At 39.9% G+C, this 26443-nt stretch overlaps 1 protein-coding gene across 1 annotated transcript; it reads right to left on the bottom strand.

Moving 5' to 3' along the window:
- Positions 1–5152: 5152 nt before the first annotated feature.
- Positions 5153–24499, bottom strand: LOC132871927 (serotransferrin-1-like). The gene is made up of 17 exons (XM_060906550.1): positions 24440–24499; positions 22638–22774; positions 21646–21748; positions 20877–21065; positions 20106–20232; positions 18837–18892; positions 18602–18762; positions 17150–17300; positions 16537–16703; positions 16339–16435; positions 14929–14949; positions 11896–12060; positions 11584–11725; positions 10884–10951; positions 8574–8752; positions 7012–7204; positions 5153–6255 (listed from the first exon to the last, which is right to left on the bottom strand). Exons 1-17 carry the CDS (start codon positions 24477–24479, stop codon positions 6212–6214), a joined length of 2040 nt encoding a protein of 679 aa, XP_060762533.1. The 5' UTR covers positions 24480–24499; the 3' UTR covers positions 5153–6211.
- Between the last annotated feature and the right edge of the window lie 1944 nt (positions 24500–26443).

The following is a 26443-nucleotide window of genomic DNA, read 5'->3' on the forward strand; positions in this document are numbered from 1 at the left end:
GGAAAGGAAACGCAGGACCAAACTAATAAATATGGGCGCTCAGCGAGCACCTCGGTGTGATCAACTGTTCGTTTAGCGACAGAATGATGGAACTGTCAGTGCACGCTCAAAGGGAAACCTGTAGATGGCAGTAATGCAACACTGTGGATGCCAGCTGCTGTAAAACCCAAAAGAAGAAGAAGGTAAACCTGCGCATGCGCATACAGACTTCCTCTGTCTGCTTGACTGCGCCAAGCGAGCGATTTCATGCGCATTCTTTAAGATAAGATAGCCTTTTATTATCTCACAAGGGGAAATTTACATTGTTACAGCAGCAAAAAAGCAGCAAAATATAGAAAGAAAAGAAGATAAGGCAGTGAAGGAGTAGTGCAAGAAGTACTAAGTACACAAAAAAGGTGAGTGTATATATATATATATATATATATATATATATACACACACACAGTTAGGTCCATATATATTTGGACACTGACACAAATTTTGTTTTTTTACCTGTTTACTGAAATATATTCAAGTTATAGTTATATAATGGAGATGGGCATAAAGTCCAGACTTTCAGCTTTCATTTGAGGGGATCCACATTAAAATTGGATGAAGGGTTTAGGAGTTTCAGCTCCTTAGCATGTGCCACCCTGTTTTTAAAGGGACCAAAACTAATTGGACAGTTGACTCAAAGGCTATTTCATTGGCAGGTGTGGGCAATTCCTTCGTTATGTCATTCTCAATTAAGCAGATAAAAGGCCTGGAGTTGATTTGAGGTGTGGTCCTTGCATTTGGAAGATTTTGCTGTGAAGAAAACATGCGGTCAAAGGAGCTCTCCATGCAGGTGAAACAAGCCATCCTTAAGCTGCGAAAACAGAAAAAACCCATCCGAGAAATTGCTACAATATTAGGAGTGGCAAAATCTACAGTTTGGTACATCCTGAGAAAGAAAGAAAGCACTGGTGAACTCATCAATGCAAAAAGACCTGGACGCCTACAGAAGACAACAGTGGTGGATGATCGCAGAATAATTTCCACGGTGAAGAGAAACCCCTTCACAACAGCCAACCAAGGGAACAACACTCTCCAGGAGGTCGGCGTATCAATATCCAAGTCTACCATAAAGAGAAGACTGCATGAAAGTAAATACAGAGGGTTCACTGCACGGTGCAAGCCACTCATAAGCCTCAAGAATAAAAAGGCTAGATTGGACTTTGCTAAAAAACATCTAAAAAAGCCAGCACAGTTCTGGAAGAACATTCTTTGGACAGATGAAACCAAGATCAACCTCTACCAGAATGATGGAAAGAAAAAAGTATGGCGAAGGCGTGGTACAGCTCATGATCCAAAGCATACCACATCATCTGTAAAACACGGCGGAGGCAGTGTGATGGCTTGGGCATGCATGGCTGCCAGTGGCACTGGGTCACTAGTGTTTATTGATGATGTGACACAGGACAGAAGCAGCCGGATGAATTCTGAGGTATTCAGAGACATACTGTGTGCTCAAATCCAGCCAAACTGATTGGTCGGCGTTTCATAATACAGATGGACAATGACCCAAAACATAAAGCCAAAGCAACCCAGGAGTTTATTAAAGCAAAGAAGTGGAATATTCTTGAATGGCCAAGTCAGTCACCTGATCTCAGCCCAGTTGAGCAGCATTTCACTTGTTAAAGACTAAACTTCAGACAGAAAGGCCCACAAACAAACAGCAACTGAAAACCGCTGCAGTAAAGGCCTGGCAGAGCATTAAAAAGGAGGAAACACAGCGTCTGGTGATGTCCATGAGTTCAAGACTTCAGGCAGTCATTGCCAACAAAGGGTTTTCAACCAAGTATTAGAAATTAACATTTTATTTATAATTATTTAATTTGTCCAATTACTTTTGAGCCCCTGAAATGAAGGGATTGTGTTTAAAAAAATGCTTTAGTTCCTCACATTTTTATGCAATCATTTTGTTCAACCCACTGAATTAAAGCTGAAAGTCTGAACTTCAACTGCATCTGAATTGTTTTGTTCAAAATTCGTTGTGGTAATGTACAGAACCAAAATTAGAAAAATGTTGCCTCTGTCCAAATATAATATTTATGGACCTAACTGTGTGTGTATATATATATATATATATATATATATATATATATATATATATATATATATATAAAGAAATAAACTACAAATTGGAGATAAAATTAACAGGTTTGCAGATATACAGTTAACATAAGTGTATTACACAGGTGGAATTGCACGTGTAAGTATTACACAGGTAGTCTGGTTAACACTAGCCTAGTAAACTAGACCCACCCACCTAGCGGCCAAAAATATTTTTGCCTAGCGAATGGGTCTAGCCTCGCACCATATAAACAAAAACACCCCGGGCATCAAATCGTACCCGCCAATCACAACATAAGGTTTTTGTTTGGATTCTTTGGGCGGGCTTTTGCAGGAGTGACGACAAAGCTGCGCGATGCTGGAGAAAGCACAACAGGAAAGATGGCTATGGCTAGTGAACAGCGCACGTTTGACTCCGCTTTGGAATCAGTTTTAGAAGAATTAGACTTGGAGTTTTCGTTGAAACATGAGCAGGAAGAGGCTCTCCGCTCATTCCTTTTCAAGAAGGACGTTTTCGCTGTTTTGCCGACCGGCTATGGCAAAAGTCTGATCTACCAGCTGGCTCCGCTCGTAGCCAAAAGGATGGGGCTAGTTTGTGCAGTACGAAGAATTAATAAACAGCTTTGAAACATTACTTTTTGATTGTTTCTTATTTTCCCGTTATTTTAAATTTAAGGGAAATTATTTCACCAAACACCACTACATAAAAACTCTCAAAAACAGTTTAAGCAAACCCTTGAAAAACACTTGGAAAAAATAAGAGTGTATGTTAAGTATGTGGTACAGACTCCAAACTTGTGGTCATTATCTCCAAACTTCTTAATATCTAGAACCTGTTTATTAATTAATACGCATTTTGAAAAATTATTTATTTCAAGGCCTCCCCCACTGCTTTCTGTCGCTCTGACTACGTCACAGTCACTGTTGCGCTGATTGGTCAGAGCGTTGGCCTATACGCACAGAGACAGTTTGAAAGACAGCGGGTTGTTCCTCCTATACCCGTCGGAAATGTCTACGGATCGAGGCCAGACTAAATATTCACATTTAGTCTGGCTTGCCAGGCTAGGTTAACACCAGACCATATCACAAGTGAAATATGGTCTGGAATCCGCCTATTGAATTTCTCGTAGGGGAGGTGTGGTTTATGATTGTCAATGGCCGTTTATTGGACGTTGCGAATGTCTATCATTTGGCGTATACGTAGCCCATGGCCAATCATGGCAGTTGTACCCGGTGACGTAGTTAGAGCGATGAACACAGCAAATTCCTCAGTGTTGAATTAACACCCAGTGTTGATTTAACACCCTACTGTGTTTATATGTGTCCAATTGGATACAAATGAACTCTGAAAGTGTTAATTCAACACTGGGGAATTTGCTGTGAAGAAGACGAAGAGGAGAAGAAGAGAAGGAAAGAGAAAGAGAAGGCAAAACAAAAATAGGAAAACAATGGCACCGAACGATTACTGCCGTTTGTGCAAGACAAATATGAGAGAAGCTGGACCCTCCGTATTTGGACATTCAACAGACATGTTTTTGACCAAAAAAACAACGAGCATATCCGAGAGGTTAACGCTGTTAGGAGGTGTGATTGGCTTCCGTTTGTCGAGTAGTACGCGTCACCGTCTTTCCACCCCTCCCCACTCTCTGATTGGCTCCCTAACTCAGGCGAGCCTTTAGACCATAGTTTCCATGCTGTCTTTTCAGATCGGAACGATTGTGCAAAGCAGCATGGGATTTCCCAGGCTATTACACAGGTAGTATTGCACAAGTGAGTCGGTATATTGCACAGGAGCCATTTTATCAGTGTGTAGCGAGCAGTTCGTTGTAAAGTACTGATGCTGATAGTCAGTGCACACAGTATACATTCGGAGGGGTCTCTGTGGATGTAGAAGTGATGTGGACAGTACTGTTGATTATTGTGAGGAGCGTCTGGTGCTGTGCTTGGTGAGGTGCCGGTTGTACAGTCTCACAGCAGTAGGGAGGAAGGAGCTGCTGTATCTCTCCTTAACACACCGCAGATGGAGGAGCCGGTCGCTGAAGGAGCTGCCCAGTGCTGCTACTGTCTCCTGCAGTGGATGGGAGGTGTTCGCCATTAAGGATGACTACTTGGCCAGCGTCCTCCTCTCCCCCACTACGTCCACTGAGTCCAGTGCACAGCCCAGGACACATCCTGCCTTCCTAATAACTTGCAATAACTGTTCTAAACAGCACAAAATAGGTTGCACTATTTGTTGTTGTGTGTGAATGTGTTTGTAACTGTTTTTAATTTCTGTTGAAGCCGTGTCTAAGACAAATTTCTGTTTTTTTACTGAAGAACAGACAATAAAGTTTCTAATCTAATCAGCTTGTTCAGTTTTTTCCTCTCTGCTGGTGTGATGCTGCTTCCCCAACAGACAACTCCATAGAATATGGCTGATGCCACCACAGAGTCATAAAAAGAGTTCAGAAGTGGACCCTGAACTCCAAAGGTCCTGAGTCTCCTCAGCAGGTGGAGTCTGCTCTGGCCTTTCTTGTACAGGGCGTGTGTGATCAGTCCAGTGCAGTTTATTGTTCAGATGAACACCCAGGTACTTGTTGCCCCTAACGATCTCAAATGTCCTTTCCCTGAATGTTCACTGGGGTAGGTGAAGAGAACCTCGTCCTGTGGAAATCCACCAGTGAAAGAAAGTCACACTTTGAGATCACAATTTTTCCCATTCTGATGTTTGAACATTGTGAACATTAACTGAAGCTCTTGATTTGTATCTGTGGGATTTTATGCATCGTGCTTCTGACAAGGGATCGGCTGATTACAGACCTGCAGAAAACAGCAGGTGGATGTAGGGGTGTTCCTAATAAAGTGGCCAGGGAGTGTAGCTCATCTCGTTAAATATACTGTTATGAAATGTAGATTTCGGTATCTTTGTTGAAAATATATCAAATTTGATCCAACGCCGGTCTCAGGACAATACTGAGCTCTAGAGCAGTTTCAGTATTGTATAGTTCGTGTGTTATGTGTTGATTTTGTCATGGAAATTCAAAGTCTCCCAGCAAAAAATGATTCAAAGTCCAAGAGGTTGCAGAAAGGTTTAGAACTTTATTAAATCAAATAATAGAAGCCGAGTTCAGTCTGCAGAGTGAACCAACTCAAAATCGCAAAGTTCTCATTTTATACTGTCTCAAAAAAACCCCCACAGTGTATACAAATAATCTCATTGGTGAACATGCCACGTCATACCACTTCAACATTTTCTATTGGGCATTTTCTGTTGGGCGCTTCTTATATTTTGTATCAACTGAGCCAAATTTACCCATGTATGAACGGTCAATTCAGAAAGAATCAAAACATGTGATAAGAAGTGGTACGTCATGAACAACACAGCATTCAGTGTGTACAATACAGGATTCAAAATGACTGGGGTCAAATCAGCTTTAAGGCTAATACAGGTGCAAACGAACACAACACTCATGGCCTTGGCCAGTCTACCACACCAGAGAATTAAAAAAAAAAAAAAAAAAAAAACTAAAATAAATAAAAATGCACATTGCAGCCTGTAACAATACCCAATTCAGAATAACGTCATAAAATGTATTATGTCAGCATGCAAAACACTCCAGAATGAACAATCGCTTAATTCAACATGGTCTTGGCGAACTCGTTACATCCCATGAGAACGCTGCAGGTGCTGGAGTTAGAATAATACACTTTTTGAACAGGCCTGTGGTTTAACAGAAAACTACCTTCAGTGTAGACAATCTCAATGTCTTTCTTGTATTTTACTGTAATTATGATCATTCATAAACCAATTTATTATGACTTTTAATAGAATTAACTTCATTTATTCTTTACTGAAAACCAACATACTCGGCTTTGAATATATAATCAGCATAAAAAGGAATCAGTGTATATGTGGTTATATAAATCAGAATACATTTGTGATTACTTAAGGTGTGTGTATGTTTGTGACTACATATGTGCATGTATCACCATAATTTGTATATTTGTGCAAGAGACAAAATAAAACGGTTTTGATTGTAGATGTATATTATTTCAGAACTGCCAGAAATCAAGAACAGGTGAGAGAGAAAGCTGCAATCAGATTTTTTACGCCCTCTCCAAGATAAACTGGGCCATTTTAGGCTGTTGGGCAAGTGCGAGCGGTGCACGTCTCCTCCAACTCTGTGGAAGAAAGAAGAGTGAGTGAGTGTTTGTGTGGAAACGTCAGGGATGTGATGGTTTACAGGTGTACAGTGATGAGAAAATGGAAAGAAGTGATAATACAGGGCACACTGGATGCTGTACAGTAGTAGGTTGCTTGAAACAAACAATAATATATTTTTCATACATTAAAATACAATGAAAGGCACCAAACCTTTACAAACAATAAAAAAACAGCAGAAGGATAGAAACGTGTAACTGAGAAAATAAAACTGTAATAGAACGTCTAAAAACAACAACAAAACCCTAAATGAAATTGCTAAATGGATTGGGTAAAGCAGGGACGTGTAGCCCAGAAAAAAAATTAAAATGAAAATAAACAAATATGTAAAATCTGTTGTAAACATATTTTACAACATAAGCGATGGGTGCCAAAATTTCTCCAAAACGATGTGATAAACTCGTACAGAAAACATTTACTTTGAGTTATTGTCGTTAAAACCAGTTCCACTTTTAATGTTGCTGAATTATAGGGTGTACTTATTTTTCCACACCTGGTTTCTAAATGTCCGTTTACTTTTTGGGCAAAAAATGATTCTGTATTCAAATCTGTTGGGTTTTTTGTCGTCACCTGAGGTTATGTGTGTTTGTTTATAGAAGTTGGTGACGAACACACAATTATTATTGAGGCCCTGATAAATAAAAACAGAGGAGAGAAGAAGGGTGTACTTTCTTTTTCCCATGACTGTAACTGAATAAAGTGTGTGGTTTTTTTACCGGACTTGCTCTTTGGACACTCGTGCAGAGAGTTTATGGCGTCTAAGTAAGCGTCCCCCAGGAAGCCCTGATAGGTCTGTTTTTCTGGAACCTCTTGGAGACACTTTGTTGATTCTTTGAAGAGCGATTTTTGATCCCCGTCAGATGTAAAAATCCTGAACGAGCTGTCTGTGCCAGAATGACCAAACTTCGCCTGAAATACAGAGAAGAAATTTCAACACTCAGTGTGATCTGGTATTTTTAATTTAGTGAAATTTTATGAGAAAACACAGAGTTTATCCAGCAGATAAATCGCATTTACTCGTCTTCTAATGTTCCCAATATTAACCCTCTTTTGGACAGAACATTCTGGATTCTCGCTCAGTGTCTCATGAAGAATTATTTAAAGCTGAGTCACTTTACTGTGGTCAGTTCATGTCCCACACCTACCTGAAAATAACCAGAAGACAATCTGGTATTATTTTCTCCACATTCACTGGATATGAGCAATCGCGCACTCTGACTGGCTACTCTACTACTAGGATATCAGCTCATATACCACGAGTAGAGAAAAACAAAATGGCGGCGCTTGTTGCTAAACCAACCGAGGATGAAATAAAAACTCTACTTGAAAACAAAACCCCCAAAACAAGCAACAAAATATGGAATAAAAGTATTTCATGATAAGAACGTAGCATTGTTTTTATTTTTCAAGAATTATTATTATCACATTTTTCACAAATTGCTCCTGTCATTTCGCCGGTTTGTTTACATCAGGGGTCTTCAATCCTATCCGCAAAGGGCCGGTGTAGCTGCAGGCTTTCATTACAGCCAAATTGGAGGCTCACTTGATTGTTGACTGGAGACGAGGGTGAAATGATTAAACAAGTGAAATCAGGTGTAGCTCCTGCTTGGTTGGAATGAAAGCCTGCAGCCACACTGGCCCTTTGTGGATAGGATTGAAGACCCCTGGTTTACATTCTAAGCGGAAATTATTTTGTCGGACGTTTTGTATAAAGTTTTTATTTATTGAATTTGCAAAAAATAAAAATGCTCCATCTCTCAAAATCCAGTGAATGTGGAGAGAATAAAACAGTTATTCCACTCAACCTCATCGTACACGGATTATAGACAACTCGGTGCTACGTGCCTCGTCACCCATCAGCTCATGTACGACTCGATTTTGTGGAATAACTGTTAAATATTAAATATTTTTAAAGGACCACATGATGACGTAAACATACGTGTCCAGAACTTACAGCAGGTTCTGATAGTGAAAGTAATCAGACAGACGGGTCCACATGACTGTTATATTTTTATTTAACAGATCATGAAAAGAAACACGCAACTCACTCAGTTGAATTTCATTCCAGTGAGCTCTCAGTCGGATCATTAATGGATTCTGAGGATGAATATAACTCTAGACGCTGTGATGTACTTGAGTTCAGAGCACTTTATTACTGGATTACTAAATAATATTTAAAACAACAAAAAAACTAAACCGCACCCCGAGAAGGAGAACGGACAGCACCACATCCGACGCTGAAAGGTGTAGATGGACTGTGCTTGGTGTTTGTACTCACGTCCTGTTCCTTGAGGAATGATACGATCTCAGCACGTTTCTCTGGACGAGTGATGACGGCGTGAGCTGGAACGTTGGCTAAATTACAGTTTTCATGATGCTTGATGTCAGCAGAGCCACCAGGACAGATGAACTGGAAGTCTGATGATTTGAAATTCTTAGCCCATTCTGGTCCATGGCCTGGAGAGAAAAGAGGAATTTTTCATGAATATAAAGCTGAGGATTGTCCTAATGCACATGGAAATGTGCGCTTCAGTACGTTATTAGTTCAAATTAGAACACTTACTTTAAAGAAAATATCAGAGTAAGTGATATTACTGAGAGTTCAGAGTAAGAGATGTTACTCTGTGCGTGTTAGTTACAGTAAAATATTGACTGACGGGGCAGTGTGTCGAAGCACAGTTATTAACAATAGTACTAATTAATCAGTAGTGATCATAAAAGAGCAATACTTCGTAGTTCTGCAGGAGAAAAGTACGACTCGATTAATTACTGCATCATTAACAGTGAACTCCAACTAACACACTGACTGAATAATTAACGAGAAGCTCTTAGTATTATCGGAATAAGCTTAGTGTTAGTTAAGGACGACTCATTTGTTCCTCCTGAGTTCCTGCACAGTTCCCTGTGAGAACTGTAAAGTGTCACCAAATGTAATGTTGAAGAACATTCACAGAATAAATTAGTTCCTGTTGTCACTTATGTTATAGCAGCTATAAACATTCATTCCCTCACCAGCCTCTTTTTTTTCTCCTCACTCTTGTACTTAATCAGAACACATCAATTCAATTTTATTTGTATTGCACTTTTAACAGTGAACCTCGTCACAAAGCAGCTTTAGAGAAATATATAAATTCCAGATAGAAAATCTTAAATATATGAATTAATAGCCCCTTTGGACACAATGAAAAATGCTATGAAACTTCATGTGTACAACTGTACACATTATGTCTGAAGGGGATAAATTTATCCCTGATGATGAAGCCTGAGGTGACGGTGGTGAGGAAAAACTCCCTCAGACAACACAAGGAGAAACCCTGAGAGGAACCAGACTCTAAAGGGAACCCATCCTCATCTGGGTGATAACAGATAGCGTGATAATAAATAACTCACTTCTATAACTGTGTCCTATAGAGTCACAGAGTGCAACTGTATCACCAGGAAACTCATAAAAGTTTAACAGGAAGTCTGTTTTGTTGAAGTTATCAGGTGATGGAGATTTGAGTGTAAAACTGTTCATGAGCAAAACAGTCCTAAAGTTATCATAAACACATTTCTCCTGACAGAAAACTTCAGGTCAATGATTATACGTTTTTAAAATCAGTTAATGTGCAACGTCCGCTGGATAACGAGCTGTTGCTATGGAAACGATAACGTATTAGATTAGAAAGAGCGCATTAATATAAACCTGCGATTTGCAACTTCACTACTGTCAGAGCTGCTGTTATAGAAAACTAATCAACACCTTCTCTTCTGTTGAATTCTTCAGGATGCAGAATTCAACAGCACTGGGGAATAATTAAATTTATTCTCGCCACATTCACTGGATATGAGCAATCATGCGCTCTGATTGGCTACTCTACTACTAAGATATCAGCTCATATACCATGAGCAGAGAAAAACACAATGGTGGAGTGTGATACTGAACCAACCGAGGACGAAATAAAAACTCTACTCAAAATCAAAACCCCAAAAATACAAATAAATATATATATATGGAATAAAAGTATATTTCATGGTAAGAATGTCACATTTTTCACAAATTGCTCCTGTCATTTCGCCGGTTTGTTTACATTCTAAGCGGAAATTATTTTGTCGGACGTTTTGTATAAAGCTTTTATTTTTCGAATTTGCAAAAAATAAAAATGTTCTGTTTCTCAAAATCCAGTGAATGTGGAGAGAATGAAACAGCTATTCCACTCAATCTCATTGTACACGGATTATAGACAACTCGGTGCTACGCGCCTCGTCAGTTATTAGCTCATGTACGACTTGATTTCGTGGAATAACTGTTCAATATTGAATTGAGAAATAATTTTTTAGTTAGATTTTTAGTTAACTTTAAAACATTAAAATGATACTGAATTGTACCGTGTGATATTTGTAAATTTAAATGATATTTATTATTTAATGAACGATACGTTTGTCAAGTCACATGCCTGTATACCCTGTTAAAAAAAAAGCTTCCTTTAATTTGTTTTTTTAAACGAATAATTAGATAATTAGTGCACATGTGGAGCTGTCCTAACATGACCATACACAGGACATGCTGTTTAATAAAACATTCGTATTGATCAGATTTCCGACTCACCGTCTGTGTATTCCTTTACAGTGGTGTGTTTAACGAAGGCCACGTCACCAGCACCTTCAGCCAAACACCTGCAGCACACAAACACTCAAACTCAACACCATTTCACTTCCCTAACGAGCCTGTGATCTCACTGATAGAACCCTTTAGACCGAGAATGACGGACGCTGCTCTGCGACAGCAGCACAGTAACGGAATAAAAGCGCCACACTCCAACTGTTGTTCTGTGTGTAGAATTTACATCAAGTTTATTTTCTGAACACTGGATTTTATCACATTTTGTTTGTTACTGTTTTTATAAAAGCACTAAAGGGTGGTGTATATTACAGGGATGAGGAGGGTGCGAGTTTGCTTCATGTGTCTAAGAACACCCTTAATCAAGATGAAAATATGAAACGTGTATCAGAAATTATTTATTTTATAATAAACTAGACTTTCAAAAAATTTAAGTTGAATAACTGTAATGTTCGCACGAAACTGTCCTCCAAACACACACCTTTTTTGTAAAATTTGGATTTTCTTGTCAGAAACCTTGGCAGCTCTGATGACCTTTGAGATGATGGATTCGAAATGTGATTCTGATGCTGCATTGTCTGTTCTACCATATCAACACAAACCTGCATCTTCAAGAGGTTCTCCAAAGACACCCTGATGTCAAAGAGCTATAAATATAACGATAAAGAGACAGTGATGTGAATCGGACCTGAAGGCTCCACCGTAGCCGTAATACGGTTCATCGTTGCTAGCTTTGCATTTGTTTGCGCCGGCTTCACCTCCCTTACACACTTTACACAGGTCTGACTCAGGATCTGAACCAGGAGCGCAGCTTCCACTGAAGAACTTCGCTGTGGACAAAAAGACAGGAAAAGACACCATGTGAAGCTTCAGCATGGTGTGTTATCAAGCGTCTTTATCTGCATCAGCATTTTTATACATCACTAATACTGTATAAAGAAGGTGTGAGGCTGAGGATGTTATTTATGAAACCAGAAGCCCTTCCTGATTTCCGACTCACAGAAGTCACAGTTTTTGTATGTTTTATGGAGGAGACCGATGGGAATGATCCAGCCTGCTGTACGTCCCACACCGGTGTGACACGACTTCTTTTGTTGAAGGTTGTTCCAGGTCACGCCGGAGTTCTTGCGCACTACAGCCACTGCGTAATAGGACGAGCTTTCTCCTGACGGGAGCACACACACACACACACACACACACACACACACACACACACACACACGGGAAGGACTTGGGTTCAGTTTAACATGTTTTTAATAAATCATTTTAGAATACACAGACGATGCAATCAGGTCACTCTGAACTGAGAAAGGTGTTAAAGAAATAAAATAATAAATATCTCATTCATAAATAAATACAATATAATAGGTGGGAGATATTTTACAGTTATTCCCCGAAATCGAGTCGTACATGAGCTGATGGGTGACAAGGCGCGTAGCACCGAGTTGTCTATAACCCATGTACGATGAGATTGAGTGGAATAACTGTTTTATTCTCTCCACATTCACTGGATTTTGAGAAACAGAGCATTTTTATTTTTTGCAAATTCAACAAATAAAAACTTTATACAAAATATCCGACAAAATTATTTCCACTTAAACGGACTTCTTAAAAACCTATTGATGGCGGCATGAATTGACTTTAGTATTGTTTTTTTGTAGAAAGTGCCATTTTGCTGTTGTGCCGAGGAATAGAACAGCTTTAGTCATTTATTTAATTCTTCCTTGGATATTGCAGTCCTGTACTTATCAAATTTATTTGAGCTTCTGAACCAGTCATAAAAAAATTTAACAAATTTTACTGCTTAAAGATGAAGAATGTAAACAAACCGGCGAAATGACAGGAGCAATTTGTGAAAAATGCGATGATAATAATAATAATTCTTGAAATTAAAAAAAAAAAACATACAGTGGTGCTTGAAAGTTTGTGAACCCTTTAGAATTTTCTATATTTCTGCATAAATATGACCTAAAACATCATCAGATTTTCACACAAGTCCTAAAATTAGATAGAATAGAAAGCCTTTATTGTCATTATACAAGTACAATGAGATTTAAAGCTTCACCATAAAGTGCACACATAAATACTAAAATAAACATAGGAAAATATGTACAATAAAACTAATATAAAACTACTACTAGAAAACTACTGACAACTATACATAAACTATACATAAACATAAAGATAAAGAGAAACCAGTTAAACAAATGAGACAAAACTATTATACTTGGTCATTTATTTATTGAGGAAAATGATCCAATATTACATATCTGTGAGTGGCAAAAGTATGTGAACCTCTAGGATTAGCAGTTAATTTGAAGGTGAAATTAGAGTCAGGTGTTTTCAATCAATGGGATGACAATCAGGTGTGAGTGGGCACCCTGTTTTATTTAAAGAACAGGGATCTATCAAAGTCTGATCTTCACAACACATGTTTGTGGAAGTGTATCATGGCACGAACAAAGGAGATTTCTGAGGACCTCAGAAAAAGCGTTGTTGATGCTCATCAGGCTGGAAAAGGTTACAAAACCATCTCTAAAGAGTTTGGACTCCACCAATCCACAGTCAGACAGATTGTGTACAAATGGAGGAAATTCAAGACCATTGTTACCCTCCCCAGGAGTGGTTGACCAACAAAGATCACTCCAAGAGCAAGGCGTGTAATAGTCGGAGAGGTCACAAAGGACCCCAGGGTAACTTCTAAGCAACTGAAGGCCTCTCTCACATTGGCTAATGTTAATGTTCATGAGTCCACCATCAGGAGAACACTGAACAACAATGGTGTGCATGGCAGGGTTGCAAGGAGAAAGCCACTGCTCTCCAAAAAGAACATTGCTGCTCGTCTGCAGTTTGCTAAAGATCACGTGGACGAGCCAGAAGGCTATTGGAAAAATGTTTTGTGGATGGATGAGACCAAAATAGAACTGTTTGGTTTAAATGAGAAGCATTATGTTTGGAGAAAGGAAAACACTGCATTCCAGCATAAGAACCCTATCCCATCTGTGAAACATGGTGGTGGTAGTATCATGGTTTGGGCCTGTTTTGCTGCATCTGGGCCAGGACGGCTTGCCATCATTGATGGAACAATGAATTCTGAATTATACCAGTGAATTCTAAAGGAAAATGTCAGGACATCTGTCCATGAACTGAATCTCAAGAGAAGGTGGGTCATGCAGCAAGACAACGACCCTAAGCACACAAGTCGTTCTACCAAAGAATGGTTAAAGAAGAATAAAGTTAATGTTTTGGAATGGCCAAGTCAAAGTCCTGACCTTAATCCAATGGAAATGTTGTGGAAGGACCTGAAGCGAGCAGTTCATGTGAGGAAACCCACCAACATCCCAGAGTTGAAGCTGTTCTGTACGGAGGAACGGGCTAAAATTCCTCCAAGCCGGTGTGCAGGACTGATCAACAGTTACCGCAAACATTTAGTTGCAGTTGTTGCTGCACAAGGGGGTCACACCAGATACTGAGAGCAAAGGTTCATATACTTTTGCCATTCACAGATATGTAATATTGGATCATTTTCCTCAATAAATAAATGACCAAGTATAATATTTTTGTCTCATTTGTTTAACTGGGTTCTCTTTATCTACTTTTAGGACTTGTGTGAAAATCTGATGATGTTTTAGGTCATATTTATGCAGAAATATAGAAAATTCTAAAAGGTTCACAAACTTTCAAGCACCACTGTACGTTCTGATCATCAAATAATTTTATTCCATTTTTGTTGCTTTTTTTTGCATTTTTTAGGGTTTTGTTTTCGTGTAGAGTTTTTATTTCATCCTCGGTTGGTTCAGCAACACGCGCCGCCATTTTGTTTTTCTCTACTCAACGTATATGAGCTGATATCCTAGTAGTAGAGTAGCCAATCAGAGTGCGCGATTGCTCATATCCAGTGAATGTGGAGAGAATAAATTGGAGACAGAAAGAGAGAGAAGTGCTGGATAGAGTGAGTTTCAGGAGCAATTTTTCCTCCAAATTCCATTTATGTTGCTACTTTATAAGATGGAGAATGTGTGTGAGAACATACCTGATGCAGATTTACACTTGTCTGTTGAGAAAGAAAAACAGAAGTGAATCATTATTTATCCTGCTTGATAAACTCTAATACTAAATAATAAACACTGCTACTGCAACAAATGTGATTATTATTGAATATTACATCACATCACCAAGTGTTTTATTCCACTTATACCACAAGAATATACCAAGGATTACAATATTTTAAAATTAATTTTAATAAATTTTAAATTAATTAAACTTATTATTTAATTAAAAAAATGTTAATGATTAAATTAATTATTTATTATTAAATGAATTAATTTTTTAAATAAATTTATTTAATAATCAATGTCATACTTTATCCATTTAGAGTTACATTTAATGTTGTGGAACCTTTCTGAAGTCAGTCAGTTCCTGTTGTCACTTGTGCTATCGCAGCTATAAACAGTCGTTCCCTCACCAGCTTCCCTTTTTCTCCTCTACTGAAGTTTAATAAGAGAAAATAATCACAGCTTGTTCCATCATGTTACTGAGAAACCGCAAAGAAGAAGCAGAAGTGTAAACTCCTCCTCTGTCCTGAAGACGTCGGAAAACGTAAAGTTCCAGTTTCCCCTCTGACTGTTACACAGCACTGACACTGGAGACTCCTTCCAGAAACATCTCCTGACTTTAAGAAAACTTCACCATGTCGTCAACAATGAGGTACATTATTTAGTCTGTTTATTATCAGTGGGGAGTGCGCTGTACACGGCCCTGTGAACGAGCTGTTACTATGGAAACGATAGCGTACTAGATTAGAATGAGCACATCAATATAACTCTGTGATTTGCAGCTGCATGACCGTCAAAATAAATGGCTGCTGTTACAGAAAATTAATCAACACCTTCTGACCAGGGCGGCACGGTGGTGTAGTGGTTAGCGCTGTCGCCTCACAGCAAGAAGGTCCGGGTTCGAGCCCCGTGGCCAGCGAGGGCCTTTCTGTGCGGAGTTTGCATGTTCTCCCCGTGTCCGCGTGGGTTTCCTCCGGGTGCTCCGGTTTCCCCCACAGTCCAAAGACATGCAGGTTAGGTTAACTGGTGACTCTAAATTGAGCGTAGGTGTGAATGTGAGTGTGAATGGTTGTCTGTGTCTATGTGTCAGCCCTGTGATGACCTGGCGACTTGTCCAGGGTGAACCCCGCCTTTCACCCGTAGTCAGCTGGGATAGGATCCAGCTCGCCTGCGACCCTGTAGAACAGGATAAAGCGGCTACAGATAATGAGATGAGATGAGACCTTCTGACTAATCACAATCTAGAATTCAGCAGCGCCGTGGTGTAATGAAGTGTCAAGGGATTTAGGATGGTTCTTTATCAGGTTCCTTATCATCATGATTTTCATACAAAGTGTTTGCAGTCCAAAAGTTATCAAGTTAAAAAAAAGTGATGGCTTTTCACTCACCCTCATCATACTGCTCCACCACAGCGGGCACCAGACCGCACTTTCCAGCAGTATACACTTCTCCTCCATCCACCGCAATCGCATCAGCCTGATTCAGCTGCACGCACACACACACACAAAGTTCAGAAAAACAAAACAGAAATGCCAAATACAACGTGTTGAATGTGTGCCACTCATCACGCTTGTTTATTTCTTTACCAGGATCTTCTTGATACAATCCTGCACCGTGTTGCCAGATTCACACTCCAGCCTGGTGTTGCCATCTTCGTCGGCGATGGTTAAACTCCACGTGTCACATTTACTCGCCTGAGCTTTACCCACAGTGCACCATTTAATCTTCGACGACGAATCGCTGGCTGTGCTTTCTGGAGAGCAAAACAGATTTGTTGGTAGAAAAGCTTCCTGTTTCCTGCCCAACCTTTCATACAAGCACTGAGTAAATGTCAAGCATTTGTTGTTGCTTGTTTGTTTGTTTTTTAAGCGAGTTACTAATCAGACTGAAACTGACTGGCAAATAAGCAAAAACAATATGGAGGGGCAGGAACAGCAGCAAGTGTGAGAGCAGTTTTCATCAAGGTGATACTGTACTACAATACATTTTTTTTGCGTGTTTAACAAATCCTCTCGTCTTTTACTTGTTTCTTATTTTCTGGGTGGGTCTCATTCTCTCTTTCGTGGACAGGACAGCGGGAGGGGATGACACTTTGTGCAATGGGTTTTATATACACACATCATTTTCAGACGTGATCAGTGTGTGTGTGTGTGTGTGTGTGTGTGTGTGTGTGTGTGTGTGTGTGTGTGTGTGTCTGACCTCTCCTGAGCGAGTGGATGGCATTCCAGTACTGTTCTCCCAGGTAGATGTAGGAGATGGTCAGGTCTGGGAGCTTCTGCAGCTTCGTCGTCGAGTCTTTGAACAGGAGATTTTTTGCACCGAAGCCCTCAGAGGAGAACAAACCCTTGTCCTATGACACAAAAATGTATTTAATAATCATTTTTATCTCATCCAGCCGACAGGTGATGAGTTTAATGCCATCATGTGTTGTCCGTCCAGTGTTGTCCACGTTACACGAAAATCACTTCTTCTCTCTCAGTTCTTCACCGATTTTTATTCTTTTTGGCAGGAAGGTAGGTCTGCCTGGGGTGCATATAGCTTCTTCCCAAATTTGCATAATTGCAATTAATAATGAAGATTTGGAGTAATTAATCAATCCCTAACGAGCAGTTTCCACACAAATCGCTTCTTCTCCCTCAATTCTTCACTGATTTTGATTCTTTCTGGCATGAAGGTAGGGGAACCTAGGCTGCATAGAACTTCTACCCAGATTTTCTTCATTACAATTATTAATGAAGTTATGGACTAATTAAGCCTTAATGAGCAGTTCAACAAAAATTTTTTTTTTAAATTAAAAATCGCTTCTTCTAGGTCGATTCCTTGTTGTTTTGGATTCTTTCTGGTAAATAGGTCGGGATTCCTCGGGTGGATATCGCTTCCATATAGAGCTTGTATATAGTGTATAGAGCTCGCAACATTTATTGCCCAAGGTGGCCCACTTTAGATCGTTCCTTCTGGACTAGACGGGGCCGGCGTGAGCTACACCGTCACTGACGCTCTCATTTTTAAAAAAAATAAGTTTAGCCTTTATTCAGCAGTGTATCTGTATGTTTGGCTCTGTGGTGTAGAAACCTCAGTGATGAACTGCGTCTTGGTCGACGTATTTGATTACCGTAACTGCTGTAGTAGAACGCCTACTCTAACACTAATGAGGAGTAATCCCATACTTAGACGACTTTCTTCCGTTGTCCCTCTGGAGAAACGCTGAAGAGTTTGATATAGAATCCTACAGCTGTGCTTCTCCATCAGGAGAACCCATTTAGTCAGAGAACCAACTTTCGTTTATCCAATAAACCCTTGAAGAATCCTAGAACTCTTTAAGAGCGTCCTAAATACTACCAAGAAGGTAAATTATTACAAATGTCTGACAGGTTAAAGGAGTTCACTTGGAGTTATTAAAATATATATATATATATATTACATATAATATACATAATAAAAGTACGGTATAGACGTTGTTATCTCCGTCACAGCGCCTGCTAGAGGATAGACAAATTTACAGATCTTGTAGACGACAGAATTTGATGATTTTATCAACCAGAAAGTAAAGCCAGGGAACTACTTAGGGTACGCCCTATATTAGTGAAATAATGATGACAGTTACATGTCCGATAAAAGAGGAAAGTTTTGTAATTTGTTAAAATCACATACCTTCAGTGTCTCAAGAACCTCAAAGATACGATCAGCCAGGTCTTTGTCAAAGCGACTGACGACAGCATGAGCAGGAACTTGGGCCAGGTTGCAGGTTTTATACTCATCAACGGGCTTCCTGCCGCCGTCTTTACACAGCAGCTCGTAGTTGTCCTTTTCACCTAATGAGCATTTTACTGCGTCTTAATCCTGACTTCTTATCAATAGTAATATTTTTATAGAATATTTTATTTACCGAGTGCTGTGAGGTGCTTCACAAACGCCACATCGGCATCCGTCTCCTTCAGGCACCTGCAGGAACAGGAAAGGTTTTACATCACGGCACCAATTAGTTAATTAATTATTTAGTCAGTTAATAAATTTTTTATATTTGTATATGTAAATACTTAATTTATCTAGAAGTTTTCTCCATTTTCTATTCTCTGTTTATCCTGTAATGATGCTACTGGAATTTTAATTTCCCTGAGGGAACCCTCCCAAAGGGATCAATAAAGTTCTATCTAATCGAATCGAATCTAAATTATCATCTCGAGGAATTTGTAGGGAAGAATAAAGACTTGACCAAAAAAAAAAAGCTTCAAACAAATAGTTATGAAAAACACCAGGACAGCTGATGTGGTGATGTTTTCTGTGTAACAGTCAGAGGGGAAGCTGGAATTTTACGTTTTCTGATGTGTTCAGGACAGAGGAGTTTACACTTCTTTACAGTTTCTTGGTAACATAAGCTGTTTTTGTCTCATTAAGAGAAAAGAGAAGCTGGTGAGCGAGCGACTGTTTAAAGCTGCTACAACATCAGTGACAACAGGAACGAACTCGGTCATGGACCTTTCACAACATGAAATATAACTATAAATAAAATGTTTGGTGTATTGTAGGTATATAAAAATATTACTCATTGGCACGTTGCTGTGGTGTAAGAGGAACAGAACACTTCAGAACATACTGCTGTTAAAAAACAGCCTGATAACACCATCACATCACATCACATCACATCACATCACATCACATCACATCACATCAGGAAATCAGGGATTATTTTCCTATAACAGCACACCCCTTTGTGTTTTATTCCTTATCTATTAGCTAGGCAACTTACAACTGCACAAAGCACAGTAAAAAAAAGAAAGAAAGAAAAAACCTACGTGTACTGACTAAAAGAATGAATTTGTTTTGCTCAGGTATTAATAAAACGTTTACTTTTGTGATATAAATTGTGTAGATTAAATGAGATACGTTTGGGATGAATAATCTCTGCACTGGTTATAACAATAGCAGTGTGTGTGGAGAGTATTGGAGAGCAGACTCAGAGTTAACCGTGGACTCCAACATCTCCTGAGTGCCATCATGGGGGCAAAATTACATCCTGATGACTCTCTGTCTCACCCCACAACACCCGACACGATGCTTTAGGTCCAAGCTGATCTATAAGTCTCGGAGGACCGGGGTGTTCACACAGAAAACAGATAAAAGTGAAAAGGGAATAGAGTGAGAGTGAGGTTCTTACAGGAAAGCTCCATCGTAATCATAATATGGCTCCTCTTGAGAGCGCTGGCACTTGTTTTTACACAACTTGCACAGAGATGGATGTGACGCTCCTGGGACACAACTGGCTGAGAAGAACTCTGCCACCGCTGCAAAACATAAACACAGACAGACAGACAGACAGACAGACAGACAACATGGTGCCATGTAAGTAATAATACACTCAAGGTGTGACGAAGTCAATGAGTTGATTTGTCTGTGAAGATTCTCAGTCATCCAGGTCATAGTAAACTGTGGGTGGTAAAAGAGAGCAACTGGACTTGCTTGAAGATTCTTGAAGACGTTTCACCTCTCATCCAAAGGATGCCAAGGACGTCATTTATCAGCCACCTACAATGCAGTCCTTGGCACACTTCCCAGACAACTGAATGCACACCAAAACCCAGCTGTTTTCAGGACAGAGAGAATCAGCATTCCATTGATCACCTTAACGACTCTCGAGGCCGTTCACATCCAGCCCCCAGTGACCCACACCAACAGGATGACTCAACGACACCTTAGATGAGCTTTTCATCCATGAGAGGATAAATACCTGATACTCCCTACCAGTCAGACAGAACTGAAGAAGCCTTTCGGATGAGAGGTGAAACGTCTTCAAGAATCTTCAAGCAAGTCCAGTTGCTCTCTTTTACCACCCACAGTTCAATGGGTTGATTATTTTTTAGTTTGTTCCCAGTGATGTGTGATTGTGCCACACGCCCCTTATCCACAGTGAAGCGCTTGAAAAACTCACCGTTTTCCAGAGGTTTGTCATCGATGCCACCCCAAGCAATCTGTTTCTTGTTGATGAGGGTGCCGATGGGGATGTTCCAGCCTGCGGTTTTCCCTAAACCAGTGTGACATGACTTCTTGCCAAGAAGTTGAGTGAGTTCAAGATTACTGCCCTTCTTCACTACAGCAACAGCGTAGTAACACGTCTGCTCTGAAACATTACACACACACAAGAGCATTATTATTATTATTATTATTATTATGTAGTAATAGTAGTATAATACTAGTAATTAGTCTCTCACATAACTTACCTTATTTTCTGTTGTTAGAACACTAACTATCTAGGCACTGATTGGTTTTCCCTCCCTCCCCATCTTATATTTTATTGTTGTTCTATTAGGCACAGGTTTTTTTAGCCATTTATTTCTTGTACAGTTTTATTTTACATACAGTATATTTTCAGCTTGTATTGCTGTATTATAACATTTTGCCGTTATGGAGTGATTTCTGGCACAAGAATTTCTTTCGGGATTAATAAAGTTTTATCTTATCTTAATTGTAGTAGTAATAGAATAGTGATCATAGCAATGAAGTAACAGGAGTAGAAATTGTAGTCGCAATGGTGGTAAAAGTCGTAATAATAGTAGTAATAGTATAGTAACAGTAGTAACTGTAGTAGTAATAATAATAGTAGTAGTAGTAGTAGTAGTAGTAGTATAGAGAACAAACCAGCCTTATGCTTTTTTTTTTTACTTTTTTTTAACATTTAATTTTAGCATTGGTTTATCTACCTGATCCGTAATGTTCTGCGATGATGGGGTGAAGGTTATGGGGTTTGAGGCCTGCTATGTAGATATCTCCTCCATCCAGAGTGATGGCATCTGCTTCACCTTTCTGATAAAACAAATGCAAAGTTTTTTCATTCAAAGAGAAACAGCTGAATTGCTGACATTCTTGGAAGTTTCTGCTTTTTTTTTTTAATCCCCTATGAAATATACACAGAGGTGTACTGTATATCTAGTCTCACTGGCATGTTTGCTAATTACCTGGAATTCTAATTAGCTACCTTGCTAAGCATCTTATTTTAGAATAAATATAAATCAACCACTTTAACCAGATAGTTACTGGAGTAATGGATAGACACAAAGACAATCAGGGATTAATAAAAAGGAAAAAGGCCATGAGATCATGACGCCATCTTTGGTGCTGATATATATATATATATCTCATCTCATCTCATTATCTCTAGCCGCTTTATCCTTCTACAGGGTCGCAGGCGAGCTGGATCCTATCCCAGCTGACTACGGGTGAAAGGCGGGGTTCACCCTGGACAAGTCGCCAGGTCATCACAGGGCTGACACATAGACACAGACAACCATTCACACTCACATTCACACCTACGCTCAATTTAGAGTCACCAGTTAACCTAACCTGCATGTCTTTGGACTGTGGGGGAAACCGGAGCACCCGGAGGAAACCCACGCGGACACGGGGAGAACATGCAAACTCCGCACAGAAAGGCCCTCGCCGGCCACGGGGCTCGAACCCAGAACCTTCTTGCTGTGAGGCGACAGCGCTAACCACTACACCACCGTGCCACCCCATTAATAATAATAATAATAATAATAATAAAGAAACAGCTCTCAATATGGAGGCACTGATTTAAACTAAAAATAAGAACAGTACTGAAACGTTATCATGTGCATGTTAAACGCAGGTCTTGGAAGTAAACGTGGTGCAGCGGGTCGTCAGTGACTCGGCCACACATTCACTCGTGCTTTACCGCAACGGCTTCGATGCATTCCCGAGTTCCTTTCTTCAGCACGCAGCCGAGCGATCCGAGTTTGTTGCATTTCTTCAACTCCTCTTCTGACTTTAAACACCATTTGACCTCTGGCTGGGGTGCAGCCCGCACTAAGGCTGAAAACACAAGAAAATCATCACAATCAAACAGTAAAACATCATTCACTTTCATCTCACAGGATGTAACAATACCTGTTCTTAAACTTCCTGCGTTTTTTAACACAATGACATTCGGAATATGCGCTTAAAAAGAGTGCAGTTGCAGTATGGACAGTTTGATTGACGGGTGTATGCCCCTCCCACCCAGACTGTTTTGCTCCCATGACCATCAGCTACAGACGCTTCATAATCAGAGACGTCACTTACATCAAGGAGTGAATTTATTTTATGATTAAAATGATGAATGAAGTGAAAGTTTCTCTATAAGCGCAGCAGATGAGTGTTTGGTCAGATTCTCTTTCACACTGTGGACAAGTTTACTTTACAACAGGCACGTCAAACACACACACACACACTTTATTTTATCAATACAACAAATTAAACTCGTGAAATAAAAGTGTGGCATAACTCAATCAGTCACAGCGCTCACATGACAATTTCATGACCTCGATTTAGTGTCTTATGGTTTTGATAAGTTTTGAGCAAAAGTAATTGTCACAGCATGAAATAAAAATAATAATAAAGGTAATGTTACAGTCTGTGCTGGATCAGGTGCTATTCTCTGCACTGCTGAATAATGAGTTTGGAAGCCTTTTTTTTATTTTTGCACTGATTAATCATTAATGCGATCATTACAACTTGGACTCATCATGCAGTAATATACTGGTGATGACCTCAATTATTAGATTTATTTCAGTGCTTGCAAAATGTTCCTATTCATACTGTATATCATCATATTAGTCTTTTTATTTTTCATTTTAAATGCTGCCCTGTGATGACCTGGCGGCTTGTCCAGGGTGAACCCCGCCTTTCACCCGTAGTCAGCTGGGATAGGCTCCAGCTCGCCTGCGACCCTGTAGAACAGGATAAAGCGGCTACAGATAATGAGATGAGATGAGAGATTTTAAACGCTCTCTTGCTTTTATGTTACATTGCATGACATTTGACAGCAAAGTAAACACTTTCTGTTTTTCAGTCTGTATTTTCTATCCCTGATTTTTTTTTCTCCAGGTTTAAAGGAAAAAGTGTTCAAACACAGGTGATTTTTTTTTAAATAATCTGAATGTGCAGCTTGTCATTTTTGAACACAAGTTGCTGATAGCTACTAATCATAAGCAAGCTGAAAGCATCAAGAATGAAAATGTCCTTTAGGAATATATGGCAGCATGTTACAGTTATGATTCATTACCAGAGGATTAATGAGCGATCAGTCATTTGTTATTTATGGAGCGTGATTCTGAGAGCCTCCTAAAGACATGCACAAGGTTATATATGTATGAAATGTCCACTCTTTATCAGAATGTTGTTCTGGTGTGGATTTTAGTGGAGGTTTGGTGCAGTGGTCTGAGCTGTGTGCGTACAAAGTTGAAGTTACACAACACAAGAGCTGCAGCTTCAGCGCAAATCATTAGCAATGAAATTAAAGCAGGAGGAGCAGATGTTAGAGAGTGTAGATGTTATAGAGTATAGTAGTGAAGATATGTTTATGTAGTGAAAATTTACTGATCTTTCACAAGATCTCAAAATAAGTCTCCTTTATAATTCAGATGCAGCCATCTACACAGAGTTTTATAATTAGTCTAATGTTTTAAAACACACGGAGTACAAAGCGTGCTGCCTTACCGAGGTACAACAGGACGGCACAGACGACGGAGAGCTTCATGCTGGACTCCTGGATGCAGCAGACACAGTGTGAAACAACGAGGGAACCTTTATAGGGAGCCTGGAGCTGAGGGGGCGGAGTCAGGGTCACGAAGAGGTGTGGGCTTAATAGCAAATCACCCCTTAGTCATTACATAACAGCACTAAATACAGCATGTAATCTAATGAGCTTCTACTTTGTGTAGTGCACGGCATGTTCAAGAGGAAACAGTTTGTGATTTTTTTTGGGGGAAATTCCAGAGACAGTCCTTTTTTATTCCATCTTCTGTAAACATGACACTTTTACAGGGACCGTCAGTAATTTAAGGAGCAAAAGCACAAGAGAAAGATTTTATCAGCTTTTCAGAAATTCACAATGTCACAGATTTACACACATTTACTAAAATCTATCATTTCTAACAGATATGCAGTGGAGCGCGTTACACAAACACGGGTTCGAGACAGGGTGTGAAATGACGCCTCTCCGTGTCCCCTCAGCAGAGGTTTGGATTAAGGGATGATCGTTACTATTTATATAGAGGGTTCCCGCATGACGTCACCGCGCCGCGAGATTTCGGTAGTCGCCATATTGGAAGACCAAGTACACATCTATGCAAGTACATACATACATAAAACAAACTACACCTGAAATGTAGCCAGGGCCGGTTCTGCCCTAATCTGGACCCGGGTGCAACATCGCGCAACACCCCCCCAAAAAAAAACCAAAAAACCAAAAAACAAAACAAAACACACCAGTCTAAATCAGGACAACCAGTGTTCGAACTACGGGGTACTCGGGGGATCCGAGATCCCCTGAAACAGACATGAGATCCCTTGAAAACATGATTTGGGAAATGCTGGGGGGTCTCTAAAATATTGGCAAAATGATGTTTATTGACATAGCAATCGTGTGTAACGGGAAGCATTTGCATATCCGAAGTGTTGTGTTTACATCAAAGATAAAATAAATCGATACGACAACGACTGCTGCTGCCAGGTTGGTTGTTGAGTAGCCTGACTGTTTTTTTTTCTTGCGTGTGGTATCATTGTTGACGCGAGGTTGTTTTTTGAACATGCCAGTGCGGACACGATTTCCCCTGATGAGTTATGACTTCAGACGCGATGCGTGTGTGGAGGTGTGGAGTCCGCGTGATATGTGCGTAAGAGAGGCTTCTCATGTGTTTGGAGATCCGCGCTCCGAGACAAGCGCAAGCACCCCCCAGGGAAAAAAAGGGACCCCCCGAAAATATCGGCATAGTTCGAACACTGAGGACAACCATCACATAACTATAACTATAAACATTTTAGATCAACTATTTTAACTAAATGGGCTATAATAAATAAGCCTGCAGGCAGCCACGGCGGGCTGCCTCACAAAACTAACCATTTGTCCTACCTTAACTCGTTTTGCTTTTTCTGCCTCCTTTTTTGTATTTTCGACCCTGCGTTTATTTTCTTTCCTTTTCTGAAAACCCGATTTGTGTCCAGACATTTTGTTCTGCTGCCAACGAACTAACTCGTCAGGTCTCGTCTCTCGAGTCCGCGATGAAGGGCAACAATTGATACATTTTTACAAACAGCCAATAGGGAGGTTGCAACGTTCAGGCTCTCCTTTGCTCAGACACTCAGTAATGCACTTATTCTCTGTCTCCCGGCAGAAAGCTCCTTGGTTTGCTCCCCTTGTGTCTCAATCACAGCTGGTATTCTGTAGAAAGACTTCTTTTCCCCTTTCCCATCAGCTTTGTTGGAACCCTAACACAGCACAAAAGTTTACCATTGCAGGTTTATGATGAATCAAGTGCCTCGTGGGTTTAAATTCTGCGCGCTGCCGTTATTTCCCCCTGATCACGAGTTTGTTGGTCTTCCAATATGGCGCAGGGTCTGTTTACTTCCGGTTTCCGGTGACGTCAGTGGGAAGGGTCTATAGCTTCTTTATACTGTACAGTACAGTTCAGTGTATAAGTTTGTACCCCCTTTATGTTTTAA

The sequence above is a fragment of the Neoarius graeffei genome, chromosome 23 (assembly GCF_027579695.1).
Source record: "Neoarius graeffei isolate fNeoGra1 chromosome 23, fNeoGra1.pri, whole genome shotgun sequence".
Lineage (NCBI taxonomy): Eukaryota > Metazoa > Chordata > Actinopteri > Siluriformes > Ariidae > Neoarius > Neoarius graeffei.

Bases quoted from the DNA above. Each gene is read 5' to 3' on its own strand.
- LOC132871927 (XM_060906550.1), bottom strand. From the start codon at position 24,479: ATGAAGCTCTCCGTCGTCTGTGCCGTCCTGTTGTACCTCG. The intron at 16,704-17,149 runs GTCAGACACACA...TTTGCTCTCCAG, and splicing joins CATCCACTCGCTCAGGAGAG to AAAGCACAGCCAGCGATTCG. The intron at 14,950-16,338 runs GTGAGTGAAAAG...CTTTCTCAACAG, and splicing joins GGTGGAGCAGTATGATGAGG to ACAAGTGTAAATCTGCATCA.